Source organism: Centruroides vittatus, unplaced genomic scaffold (assembly GCF_030686945.1).
Source record: "Centruroides vittatus isolate TY-2023 unplaced genomic scaffold, ASM3068694v2 contig_370, whole genome shotgun sequence".
NCBI classification, from domain to species: Eukaryota; Metazoa; Arthropoda; class Arachnida; order Scorpiones; family Buthidae; genus Centruroides; species Centruroides vittatus.
In genome coordinates this window covers 1,867,433-1,882,222 of record NW_027122193.1, presented here as the reverse complement: position 1 = coordinate 1,882,222, position 14,790 = coordinate 1,867,433, and the positions used below count along the sequence as shown (strand labels likewise).

The window sequence follows — 14,790 nt, the reverse complement described above, 5'->3', positions numbered from 1 at the left end:
TCTAGAATCTGGGACTGGCTAGACTTGCCAGCAAGGAGAGAGACGAAGAAAAGTATAGAAGTATTCTGTTTAGTTGCAAGATAAAATAATAGTATGACTTTTGTGACAAAATTAGTGTTGGTGTGTTACAATTTCAATAATCCATTATATTTATAATATTTATCTTGTATCGGAATTTATAAATTATTAACGTATCAAATTTATTTCATTAGAATTATGTTTCTATTTTATGCTAAATATTTAATAATTAACTAAAATCTAGAGAATTATTATTTGACTATTCGGTTATTTCATGATTCAAACAATTTGGTGCGGTAGACAATACCTATCAATTAACTTCAATTCAGATAAGTTAAATTTTTAAAACAATCTTTTCTAGATCTTACAAAATTCCAATATAAATAAGCTCTCTTATATCGTTTAAGTATTCTAATAATTCAAAAACTTTAGTAATAATTTAATGTAATTTCAATGACATGATAATTAAAATTCAGTATAAATTAATAGTAAATTTTCTTTCTTCTAGATCAGTGTTTTCCAACCTTTTTTGTGCTATGCTCCACCTAAGCCTTTCTAAAATTCTTATGCCCCCCAACATATATGTTGAACTCTTTTGGAAGGTCTGTCATTGTCGTGTTCGTTAAAGTTTTTCTTGCACTTAATTGCCATTGTAATCACGATAAAACCCATCCCTTCATTAAACTCTTTTGCACTTTCCAGTCATTGCCAAATGTGACCTGGAACACCACAACTCGTGTCTGCCCACCTCGAGGTCTGGGCAAAAAATGTCCTTTCTCTTCTTTCACCGGCCTCAGGGCCTCGTTCATCTCTTTGTTCTCAGTGGTTCCCAGAATTGTTAATCCCACCCCAAGGGCAAAGAGTTATAAAGGGAAGTTCTAAAAGAAAAGGGAAACAAAGAACAAAGAAAATTAAAACTAACTTAAATCAATATTTATAATAAATATGGCATACAGCGGCTATACGGTTAACTTAAACTCTGGACGAGTCCATTTTCGAATTGCCCCCTTAACAATCAAATTGCCCCTCTGTGGAGCGTGGGCCCCACGTTGGGAAACACTGTTCTAGATCAATAAATCAATAGACAGTTTTACACTGACAGTTTAAATCTTTAATTGATTTAATTAATCATTTAATCTTTGATTAACACTTTTTGGATTATTTTCACAATCCACCTTCGAAAACCATTCCACAAATTTATATTATATTTTTGTTAAATATAAATTTATATTATATTATATTATATTTTTTCCGCATCTTGTTTATATATATATATATAAAATTAATATACATATGGGTTAAATTTGTAAAATAGTTTCTGATGAATCATTATAAAATAAACATCAACCGATAGTTTTAACATTTGGTGATCATTATTACTTGATTTTTACGTAACTATTATTTTGCTTTAAATACGGTACTTATAAACCTTACCAATGCAATTACTTCTCTCGTCTTTTGTTCGACAATAAATAATATAAAATTCTTTTATTAAAGCTTTCTGAGCATTACAATCAAAACTCCAAGCAATATGTAAAGTAGAAAAGTTTTTTGCAGTAATGGAAAATGGTTCTCTGATCTTCACGACTGCTGTAATTAAAATTAATTTTAAATAATTTTAATAAAATTAAATATCTTCATAATAAATATTATGAAATTATTTAGAAATTAATCAAATCTGAAATTATGATTATTTTATTTTTTTAATTTCTTGCAATGGAGAAATTTTTGCTCATTTTTCTTTGAAAAATAATTCTTTAGTCAAAAAAAACTTACCTCTGCCTTAACAAAAGCACACAAGCAGAAGTGATTAAAATGGATCAAAGAAATGATGTATTGGAAAGAAAAATAAAAGGATTATATGGAGTTACGAAAAAAGTTTAATTGGATGGCCTATATGGATTGTTGGATGGCACAGTTTAAGACGAGAAGAACAGTTATGTTCAAAATGTCAACAGGGTGGCAGTTTTGTGATGATATGGGCATCATTCAGATGGAAGGTAAAGCCTAATGCGGCATTCATACAGAGCAGAATGAACGTAAATGGCTATCAAGAAATGCTAGAGAAACATCTCTTACCATTTGCAGAGAAAATAGGATGCCCATGATGGATCTAAGACCAGGACAATGCCTCAATATACAATGCTAAGTCCACTTATGAATGGTTTTTGAGTAATGGAGTGCTAATTTTGGATTAGCTACCTTGCAGTCCTGATCTCAACCCCATTCAGAACATGTAGAAAATACTTACTAGAGCTGTGTATGCAAGAGGCCAGCAATATAACATAATATAGGAACTGAAGAATGCAATATTAACTGAATGGAAGGAAATTAAAGAAAAATACTTGCAAACTTTAACGAAATCAATGCCTAATCACGTATTTAATTTAATTTTGGCTCAAGGATGTCACATTGGGCATTAAGAAATTTTTTATTCATGTTTTGTTACTGTTTTTCAAAGTGGACTTATATTTATGGGAAGCATCTTAAATAAGTTATTTTGATGTTAAATACCAAAAAAACAGATTTCAAATTCTAAAAAAAAACTTAGATTTAAAACGTAGTATACAAATAATGCTTCATAAAAATACTTTATATAATACTTACTGTCATTATATGAAATCATGCAAGGTGCCCATACCATCCCTGAAGATGAAGAGGTTGAAACTGCTGCTACAGCAAACTTTATATTTGTTTGGAGATCTGACATTGGATGTTTTATTGAAGTTGTCTTTGCTGAAACATGCTTCCAATGAATGGAACCGTTACATGGTTTAGAAAGGAGATTGTAAGATCTTGGTAGATTAGTACACCAAAATACTGTATAACCTTTAATTAGGTTTTCCGTTTTATAAACTGGTTTCCAAGATATATTGAAATAATCCTGACCATATGATATCACAGCAACATCAACAGGAGATGGTAATACTAAAAACAAGAGCAAAAAAATAATAATAATATTATTATTTTAAAATAAAATAGCTATTCATATAATCAACAAATATATCAGGCATATTTTTACTCCAGTGTCATGATTTTTTGACATTAAAATATATAATTTTTAAAAGTAATGTTAAAATGTTTATAAAAAACTGATATAAAAAAACATTGTGTAAGTATCTAAATTTCAAAAATATTCTTGATTGAACTTACAATTATCCCATTTGTCCACCACGATAGTGTTTGATTTTTCCGAAATACCATTATCATTAGCAGAATATACTTTAAATTCATATGCTATACTCGAATTGAGGTTATTGAAAGTGACGTGTGATGATGATGAATTGATTTTGTTATTATACAATACAATATTGCTTTCTTCATATGATATATTTAATGGTGTATAAGTCACCACGTAGAAGAAGTTTTTTCCATTTCTAAATTCTTCAGGTACGGGCTATTAAAAATAATTTTCATTAAAATAGAGCAAAAACAGGATAAAACTTTTATGTATTTTAATTATTGTAATACATATCAAGTAAATATATAAATACAAAAAAATCATATATGTTTCATTACTTTCCAATAAAGGGTAATTCTATAATTATTTTCTGACTTCTGAACTTCAAAAGCTTCTTTTATTATTTCTGGCACAATATAAGGAACTGAAAAATTGATTATTTTAATGAAATAATCGGATAAATTCACCTCAACATTTAGATAAATAAGAAATTTATTACCATCTTCTTTAGTTTGAATAACTATTGTTTCATTCTTACTCCACATGTAGTCACCTTTGGAAGCATTTGAGCGGCATCGAACTTCAAATTTGTATTGCATATGTGGTATTAAATTTGTAATATTATAAAATATATGTTTTTCATTACTCGTAACATTAATAACCTGTAATTATAATCAAAATTATTATATACAAATACTATAATATAAACAGAGTTCAAATAAATATGTTTTGTAAGTCCTCATTAACACTGTTTTATTACAATGTTAATGAGAAAAAAATACAAGTACATTTGTAATTATTGTTCTTGAAATTTCTTTATAAACAGTAAAATAGATTCTACAAGTGGAAATTTAATGCTGGAGGTTGCAAACATAATCCAATAAGTTTATTATTAACTGAATTCCCTTGAAATCTGATTAATATAATTTGCGTTCATTATACTTTCAAATAACATAAACGTGTATCTATATTAACAACACGAGACATCATTTAACGTCAGTGTAAATTGTAAACAAATTTGCTCTATTTGTATTTAGCCATTTAAAATTTATACAGCACTCTCTTTAAATTTGTTGAAATCACTAATTACCAACAGACCATCTGATGGTAGGAGATGATCCTTAGAATTTTCACTTTGCAAACATTTATTCTCTATTACTTATATTCACCCATCATCAATGATAAGGATAATTTCTCCCTCTCGTGACTGCTGCTTCTTACAGATTCACCGAAAATTGAGTAAATAATTATCTTATTTGTCTTTATTAATCTTTACATATAGCTCATATTTATTTCAATGTTTAATATTAGAAGTGTTTTAGGTCTTTATTTAGAAGTCTAGGGATGTTTTGTAACAAGAAATTATCCATAGGAATTTAATTATCCATAGGAAATATATTTTAGTAACTGAATAAAGATAGTTTTTCCAAAGACATTACTTATCTCTGGAAGTATTGTCTCTGGAATCTCATTTTGACTTCTGTTTCCGGATATCTAGAAATCATTTAAATTTTATTATTTGATCGCTTAAAATTCTAAAAATTGAACTTATTGTTCTTTATTTTATTTTAAGTTTTATGGTATAATATTGTTTATTTAATAATCTAACATTTAATCTTTCCATTAAAACTTTATCATTTAAAACAGACTGGAGCGAAATAAACAACTTAAAATGTTTTTTACCAAATTCAAAAGTAAAAATATTCATTCCAGTTTTTGATTTGAATGTTTCTACAAGTGTGATTAAATCTTAAATTAACAATGTAAATAACGTTAATTAATAAAAAAAAGGATTAATAAGAAATCAAAAAATTATTTAATAATTAGTAGCGATATAAAGGTATCTCTCATACAACGTGGTACTTCTACAACAGTTTTGCTCTAACACGGTTTGAAAATTGGGGATATCCCCCATACAACACGACTTCCGATTATCGTTCTAACACAGTTTTAGAAATTCTCAGTACAAAATTTCACAGTTTTAAGTGTAAACTACGTTAATCAGTACTTTTTTATTCAAGTAAGCGTGTGTGTTGTCTCAAATTTGCCCATGAATTTTAGAATATTGAAATTTTCGATTTGTTTGTGCCTTTCACCAGGTTTAATGAAAACTGATAGAATTTTTTATTCCTATCCTTGCTTCCTGTCATCATTGTTGCTTTCAGATTTTAGCCTTTAAGACTGTCACTGTGTTTTGTTTTTATAGATTAATCTTCATATTTAGTAAAGTTTTTTAAAATATTTTTAGGTAAATGTTATTAAACTTTTTTTAATCATAGGTAAGTAATCATTCATAAAAGTGACAAATGAAACAGTGATATCTTGGTATTTGAATACAGAATTGTTCCAGTTGGGAACAATTCCGTATTCAAATACCAAATACTTTTTTTAACTTCTGGAACATAACTACGTTTTGCACTAGTCCTTTGTTTTGTATAGCAAGGACTCACATAACATGGCACTTTTTAGAAATGTAGCTACTGTGTTATACAAGGGATACCTGTATATATCAATAACAACATTGATATCTAAATTATTAAAAAATAATTTGACAAAATGTTTTCTGTAATTTTCTAAAATACTTCTTCTGGAAGAAAACTCACCATGCTCAGCGTTAATGAAGTTCCTTTAGTATTAGCACGAGCACTTTCGACAAATGTATAATCGTCATCATCAGGTGAAAAGAACTATTTTTAACGAAACGAACGTGCAGAATGTTCCAAACAAAAAACAGAATTTTTTTAAAATTCGAATCAGGTGTCCAGTAATTCCATTAAGAACATACAGATAATTTTTGTCGTGTTCAAATCCTTGAAATTATGGAGCGAGCGGCGCATGCGTGTAATTGACACCGCATTTGCGATGCGATGTCAGGCACATTTGGTTGTTTAAACACTGGTACAAAGCTACCCACATCCCGGGTAGATCAAGAGTGGGAACATTGCATGCTTCTGTAGTAGCTGTGATAAAAGCTTCCCAGATGAATACAAGCCCTCGACTGTTACTGCATTTTAGTATTTCCATTCCGGACCACATATGTTCTTAACGGAATTACTGGACACCTGATTCGAATTTTTAAAAAAAATCTGTTCTTTGTTTGGAACATTCTGCACGTTCGTTTCGTTAAAAATAGTTCTTTTCATCTGATGATGACGATTATACATTCGTCGAAAGTGCTTGTGCTAATACTAAAGAAACTTTATTAATGCTGAACACAGTGAGTTTTCAGTGAGAAGAAGTATAAACCTTGGCGTGAGTCTTTAATTTTATTTTTGTTTCTAAAATACAATAAACAATAATCTCTTACTTCTTAACATAGTTAACATCCTCTTTAAACTATTGATACGTACAAAATTATTCTTTACATTTTCAGAATTGAGAACGACAAACTATATCAGAAGTACTGCATAATACTTCATTATCAAAGAATGAAAAATGATTCAAGACAATGAATGAAAGATACTAATTCATAATTTTTATATATTAGAATCTTCCATTCACTGCTTTGAACTACTGTCCAGAATAATAAAAAGTAAGTAGATCATATTTTCAAATCCGAATTAATCAGATTAATGTTTTTTTAGTTATTAATTATTTTGAATGATTTGTCATCTAATGGACAAATCAGTAACTTTGAAATTTGGAATAATTAAATAGAAATTAAGTTTAATTTCTCCTATTTATCTTGAATTAATTAATTAGATGGCGATTGAATTTAATGTAATTATTTTAATAAAATTATCAATATTTAGATTTTAATGCTATTTTGATACGAGAAAAAAAAAACAATAAAACTAAATTAGAAAGAGATTGTGTTAGAAATTTTAAATATATTTTATAAAATTATAAAAAAAATACATACTTTTAAATCTTTAGTGAAGTTTTTGTTTACTTTATAATATACTAATTGATAAATAAGACGTGATAAAAAATTTTCCATTTCATCTGGATATTGCCATTCCAATGTTAAACTTTTTGGCTGCAAATTGCGATACGTTAAATGTTTAGGTTGACCTGGCAATACTGAAATATACAAAATACAAAAGACTTAATAGCACAAAATTTTAACTATTTCTTATGTAAAAATATATATAATTTTGTCTGTTTATATCATAATCACAACTTTAAAAAACTTTGATAAAATGTATTATTTTTAGTAATCCATGTGATTTCATAAACATCTAACAAAGGCCGGCGACATGGCCAGCTGGCAGCCTATCACTGGAGAAACCCAGAATTAAATCTAGATGGATTGCTGGAATTTTTTGGGGTCTATATGGATATGTTGGGTTCCATCTCTCAAAATCAGCCACCCCACTGTGGGCCTTGCCAAACCCATAAAAAGCTTGCTATAAAGACCCTCTTAGTGCCTACGGAGCAGAAAGAACTAAAAAAATTAACTAATGTGTGTGCGTATGTGTGAGAGAAAGTTAAATTCGAATTATTAAAAACTGTACAGATTAAAATGTTTATAAAATTGTGAGCAAATCTCCCAATTTCTTAATAACAAAAAATTGCTTTATTGGAACTCATTTACTGAATTAAGTTCAATAAAGTAATTTTGAAGAAAAACATGAACAATAAATAAGCCCTTTCAACTTTTTATTAAAGACTTCCTGAATATGTAAATGCAATAATTTACAAAAAACAAAATTAACAATACTTCAAGATTAAAAAAAATTGAAAATGTTATATTTTAAAACAGATATTTTTAAATTTAATATGCATCTTTGAGACAACAACGTTGACAAAAAAAAAATTAGTGCTAGTGAATCAGTAAGTGAAGTCAATATACCGTATATTTCCATGGATAAGACGACCTTCAGATAATACGAGGTGTAAATTTTCATAAAAGTTTTACAGTTTTAGCATATATCTGTCCTATAAGACAACCCCCAAACTATCAACGGCCTATGAATTTAGTTTAGATTGGCAATCATCTTCTGGATAATAATACTCTATAGCGTATACGGAATTACGTCCTATTCCGTAATTTTTTGAACGAACAAATTTTATTTTCTGTCTTGCTATTGTTGCAAACATTCGCACCGATTCGGGCATTCGGGTAATGACCTTGACTATTCACAAAAATGTCGTACGGGCTATTCTATTTTGTGGACGTGCCCTACTCTCTACTAGTAAATAATTACCGTTTGTCCATTTTTTTTATAATGGTTTTAATTTATATAAATTTCAATCTAATTTTTTTGTACCTATCCTATAAGATAACCCCGGATTTTCGGGGTATTTTTTTATGATTCAACTATCGTCTTATCCGCAGAAATATACGGTAATTTTATTATATTAGATAAAAATACCTTGGCGATTGATCTATATGAATGATTATAGTAATGTCCCTTTATTGTTATTATTTTTCCAGAAAAAATTTAGACGAAAATTGTTATCACTAAATTCTTTTCTTATTTTAGTTATAAATCTAAATATGATGTCACAAAATATACAAATTTAATCTGATGCTATTTCATGTTGGTTATATTTATTTTGTTTTTCTGTTTGTTCATTACATTTAAAAAAAAATGTAATTTACAGAATTATTTTAAGTATTTGATTTTTTAAAAAAATTAAAAAGTAAACCTACCAATTTCATCACGATGCATCTTAAATGTATCATCTCTGGATCCAAGACTATTGCTTGACTCAACAACAAAATCATAATCTAATATAAACTGATTAAAAGCCGGATTGGAGGTCAGCTTCCACTCGCACATCCAATAATTACTTGAACTACGTTCTTTATGTGGACATTGCTGAACTGAAAAAACATTGCTGGAAAAAAATTACAACACATTTTAGTTGCAAAAATCATTTTAGAGAACTATACACAAAGTATTTTTATTGGAATGAACATTTTTGGAAGATTTTTAAAAAGATTTAAGTCTTTCGTTTCTGTACTATACAGTGAATTTTATCATACTAAAGAAATAATTCTAACTTCTTACAAATTAAATTTGGGCACATTTTAGACTATTATTATTATTGTTGTTGTTTATTTATTGACATAAAGATTAAATTTAGCAAAACAGTGCAAAATGGAAGATATAATTTTAAAATATGATAAAAGCTATGATAATATACTTCATTTTCATATTTTACATGCAAATTAATAATGCTGAATGCTAATAAAAACTTTAAGGTAAAAATTAAATGTATAAATAAGTATTTAATAGTAGCAACAACATAAAAATTGCCCGCACTGAAAAAATCAACAAGTACACTCCACTTGCTCAAAAAGTAAGTCATACGTGGAGGATGGATAAAATTAATTTTAGTCACCGATATTAAAATGAATTATTTTAGTCTTCGTGATATTGTAGTCGCAGAATAAACACAGAATATAATTTGTTGATTGTAAGGATCTGTTTATATTAATGATCAATAATATTAGTAAAACATAAAATTTAGACTTACTGTTTTGAATTTTGCTTTTGATAAATTTTTGACGTTATAGTAACATTGTTTGGTTCGGTTGACCATCCACATTGTAATGTTTTATAGTGAAGAATTTTACATGAAAAATTTACAGGTGGTGTTGGTTTATCTGTAAGATTATATTATACCTATATATTAGATATAAGAAAATTAATTTTTAAATTATTTTAATTTATTCAACTGGCCATTATACCATTATATTAAAAAATTTTAACATTTCAAATAATAGTGATCATATTAAAGCTAAACAATTGCAATTTTAAAATCAAGCTACATACTGCTAATAATATTGATTTAAATTATAATTATTAAATTTAATAAGAGATGTCACATAATGCCTACCTCTAGTGCCTAATTACTTAGTATTTAATTATTAATAGTTGCAGTAATGTAGCCACATTTAATCTGGCAATCATTTGGCTTTAAACTTTTCTATCCAGATTACTTTTATGTTTAAAATAAAAATTTTTAAAATATCTATTAAAAAAATCTAGCAATGAGTTGCTTAACTTTCCTGGCAAAATTTGGTAGTGCCATCTTATGATATTTTTTTTAAAATACTTTTTATATTTTTAACTAATATAAAGTAAGTAAGACACCAACCAATGCCGAATTATGGGGCTAGAAATTTCTAGCCCCATAATTCGGCATTGGTTGGTGTCTTACTTTATGTATAATGGGTTAGTTGTTTATTTATAACTAATATAAAATGGCAGTAAGCTTAATTTTGACGATAGGGATTGAGTTTTATAAAAATTTGTAAATGCTAATAACTAATAAAATCATCATTAAGTCCAACCCTACTGAAGATATAACACATGACTCCCTTTATTTCCCCACCTCTCGACCTTTAACCACCAAAATTTAGTAGTATCAATCTCCCTAAAAAATTTCAAAAGTTTTCAACAATAAGCACAGGAGTTATTAAGCTTCAAAGAAGGGGAACAAAATCATACCACATATACACACACACACAGAGAAAAAACCCCAAATTCTTTTTGCATTCCTTAACGTTTCAAAGTCAGTCCAAAAATGTAAAAATCTGAGAGGGTCCTTTTTGACTGACTGCTGTACTTTCCCTCTGTTATATATAACAGAGCCAGGAAAGTAAAAATAAGTTTTAAAATATGAATTAGAAAAAAAAATCAAATAAAAAAATAAATGTTACTTCTGTATAAGATGGTACTTATACAACATGGTTTAGATATAACACAGTTCACAAACTGCAGTGATCCTTGTATAATGCTGTACTTATACAAAACAATTTTGATATAAGAGGTTATGTAAAATCACTTGTTTATCTTATTCTTTCAGCAAATAGTAGTTTGCCAATATAGATTGTGTATTATCTCCATATATGATGAAATTTTAATGATGACATACTTATTTTTCACGACAGTCTTGTTAGCAAATCTAATAAACTATTCTGTTAACAAGTATGCAATTTTACATTGTATAGTAAATGCCTACCACACTTTTGGTGGAGAGGGTTTTTACGATATGAATGAAAATGATATCAGGAATTAAAGAGGTGGATAATTTATATTAGGAAGAATTAATACAATTATTAGATGACAATGATCCATGTTTATTTTATGAATTTTAATAATTTTTTGCTTTTGTTTTGTAATTTATGTTTTGTTAAATGAAATTTTCTGAATTAAATAAGAATTTTTTTCTCGCAAATAGATAAATTTAATTACTAAAAACAACAATTGATAATACTTACAGCCAACGCAAACACGACTGCTACATATAGTAATATCTTTCTTGGTATCAGGTAATTTTATAATACAATTATAATATCCAGTATCATTAGCTTCACTAACATTTACTTTAAGCAGTGCAGTTAATGGAGAAACCACAATTTTTTCTGCATGTTCAATAAGTCTATCACCTTTCTTGAAAATAATATAAGAAGCATTTGCATAATATTTATTCTCATCTATAATTATACTTTCTCGATGCAAAGTACAGTTTAATGTGAAAGGCGATCCCACTTCTACGTCAAAGTCTTGAGTCATATCTATTATGTTAATTTTAAAGAAAAAATTAGTATATTACTATATAATATGAAAATGATTTTAAATAATTCTGAAATTAATTGCATTTATCAATTGTGGTAAATAAAAATTCCTATACTTGCCCACACTTTTCTCTTTGTCCCAGCAATTTGCAGCCGATTTAGAAATCAATACAAATAAAAATAAGGAAAAATAAGGAATAAAGTGAAGAGATATTGCCACTCTTTTCATTTTGTTCTTTAGTATTATACAAAAATTTTCCTTTTTAAAATATTTTCATTCGTTTAATCTTTGCAAAAACATTCATTTTTCGATTATATAATACTCCAAGAAAATCTGAAAGAAAAAACAATGTTTTAAATTATATTATAAATAATGTTTACATACTGTTAGCTATAATTGAGAATTTTTAATTATACTGAATGTGAATAATTTAATTCTTAATTCTTCCATTACAGAAGAACACAGTCCTCAATAAAGCTGATAGATAAGAAAATTAATATTGTAAAGAAAAAATAATGTAAAGACCAGTAGCTGGCTTAGGCCATAAATGCTATCTGCAACAGTCTTCAGCAGCAAAACTTTTGAAGAAGAATAGAAAATGCTTCAGAGATGTCAGCGAGCTGAATACCACTGGCGATGTCGTCGTCATCGAAACTAGACCACTGAATGACATCAGGTATTGATTACGGATGAATTCTGCTTCTGTCTATGATGGAATGACAGCCCTGGAAAAGTGTGGCAGTATCCCGGGAAATGCTACTTTTGCCAAACATCACACAGGCTCCAAACCAGACACCGTGTTCGATCAACAGACAGCGTTGGTGTACATTTCTGGTACTCTGACAATGGACCAGTACATCACACAAATTGTAAGGCCTGTGGTTTGGCCACTAATTCAGGCCACACCCAATACGATGTTCCAGCAAGACAATGCTCGACAGCACATCTCATGGCAAACTCTCATCAGCCTGAACAAAATTCACATCTTTCCATGGCTGGCAACCTTGCCAGATGTCTCTCCCATCTCACCTGTGGGACCTTGTTTGGCACAAGGTGCACCGGGGACCACTGCCACATACCATAGACAACATGCGTGCTGCAGTGGACAGCTTGACAAGGGATATCGCGGGCAATTGTTAATCACCTCATAGATAGTCTCCCTAGCCTGTATAGATGCTTGTGGGGGTCATATTCGTTACTGAATAAACAGGTATCTGTTGCATATCCTTGTTCTTTTAATCATTTGCCTATCTCTCGCGTCTACCAGTCCCGTAATGTGCATATGGGTACGCAAATTTTTTCATGACACTGAAATTTCACTTTTGAGTGTATATCTAAAGTAAGATGAAAAATATACCATATATAATTAGGAAAAAAATGGGGAAAAACCAATTCTAACACAGATTTTTTTCATTCAATGCTTCAATATCTTTTTAAATAATATTCAGAATTTGTAGTTATAAATAAATATTTTAAAACTTGGTATGTTATATGAACATAATTGATTAACTTTTAGTTTTTGATAAATAATAATGTTGGATGAATCTAATGTCTGTAAACTCAGAGAAATAACATTGTTATCAGAATGAAATTTATCACTGTATTTTCAAAGATATGTGAGATCTTGATATACGGATACATCGTACCAACCTTTTAACTGCAAAGCTATAAAAGATTGGTACGACGTAACTGTAATTATCACTTTGTTTGCTAGATGGATTTTGATTAAAATCTTGACAATTTCAAAAATGAAACAACAAACTATTTTATCAATAAAGCAAATCACTTATAATATTCTTAACCTTTAGTGTTTTTTCGACATAATGCTCATCTTCAGTAGTAAATTTCCGAGGAAAAAAATCTTCTATTCATATAAAATTCCATAAACTCAATCAGTTTTTAAAGTTTCGCCCTTGAATAAATTCAAAACACTTTAGTCCAATGGTCATCTAGCAACAATATAGGCATTTTCTAAAACACGCTTAAATATAAAGATGTCCAAAAAAATATTCAAATTGACTAATAAATGCAAAACATTTCATTTTATAATATAAACACAATTAATTTCACAAAGTTTATACAAAATTAAACATCCAGTTTTAAACCTATGATTTATAATAACAGATAAAATAGAAAAATAATATTGTCAGTGATATACAAGGAATAGCTAAACTCACAGGAAGAAGACTGTTCCTGACAAATTTTGATAAGCCGTCAGGAAATGAAAATTACGAACAAAAAGATCTATTTGTAGTTATAGCATCCTCTCAAATTTGGCATACAAATTTTAATGGATAAATTTTATTTATTATTACTACTATTATTTATATTATCAGAAAATTAAAAAGATAAGTATGTAGATACATTAACTGAGTTTACAAAATAATTTTTTGAAATTTTCACAAATGGAAGAATTTTTATAATAAATTTCTTAATCAAAAAACACATACAACGATCCAATTTTAAATATCTAAATAACAAATAATTAAATTTTTAATTAAGAACCATATCACATACTACCATGACCGCACATGTTCTTTTCTAAATAATCCCCATTTAAAACCTGAAAACATCCATACTGGGAACAATTCTTAAAATCTGATTATAAAATTTATTGTGTACATTTTTTTTTTAATTTGTAAGGATCGTCGATCGTTAAAAGTCGATTAATCCCTACGGCAAGAGTTTGAATTTAGGTTCAATTTCAGGCGTTAACCTGAAAACCCTTTGTAAAACCATGGCCCAGATATGAGAAATACTGGTCGTCGTGTAATATGCCCCCCACATGGTTGTAAACAAGGAAGAGAGAGATTAGGTCCAAATGCTGTTGTTGGCAGATAAACGATTTACAAATTAATGAATGTCAAAAACGTTACAAAGGTGATAGTTTTGACAACTGCTGGACTAATTAGTGAGATTTTATTTAATAAGTCATGGACTGGAATTTGAAGAACTTAATATAGTGTTTAAGCATTATTAAAAAAAACTGACGTGTTGCGGAAAGTTCAAAAAAGAAAGACATTGTAGCAAAGTTTGGAATTCCTATGAGTAGTTTATCAACCATAATAACAAATCATGAATCAATTTTGAAATTAGCTAATGATGCGAAACCTA

At 28.4% G+C, this 14,790-nt stretch overlaps 1 protein-coding gene across 3 annotated transcripts in view; it reads right to left on the bottom strand.

Moving 5' to 3' along the window:
* The window catches only part of LOC136975300 (interleukin-12 receptor subunit beta-2-like), an 87,306-nt gene that overhangs the window by 11,468 nt on the left and 61,048 nt on the right, over positions 1-14,790 (bottom strand). For all 3 annotated transcript variants that reach the window (XM_067270342.1, XM_067270343.1, XM_067270344.1), the window contains 10 exons: positions 11,796-12,009; positions 11,379-11,675; positions 9,629-9,758; positions 8,799-8,986; positions 7,062-7,222; positions 3,699-3,861; positions 3,538-3,623; positions 3,172-3,415; positions 2,626-2,946; positions 1,453-1,608 (listed from right to left, as the gene is read on the bottom strand). In XM_067270342.1, coding sequence (XP_067126443.1) covers positions 1,453-1,608; positions 2,626-2,946; positions 3,172-3,415; positions 3,538-3,623; positions 3,699-3,861; positions 7,062-7,222; positions 8,799-8,986; positions 9,629-9,758; positions 11,379-11,675; positions 11,796-11,904 — 1,855 coding nt within the window. In that variant the 5' untranslated portion in view covers positions 11,905-12,009. The remainder of the gene's footprint in view (positions 1-1,452; positions 1,609-2,625; positions 2,947-3,171; positions 3,416-3,537; positions 3,624-3,698; positions 3,862-7,061; positions 7,223-8,798; positions 8,987-9,628; positions 9,759-11,378; positions 11,676-11,795; positions 12,010-14,790) is intronic.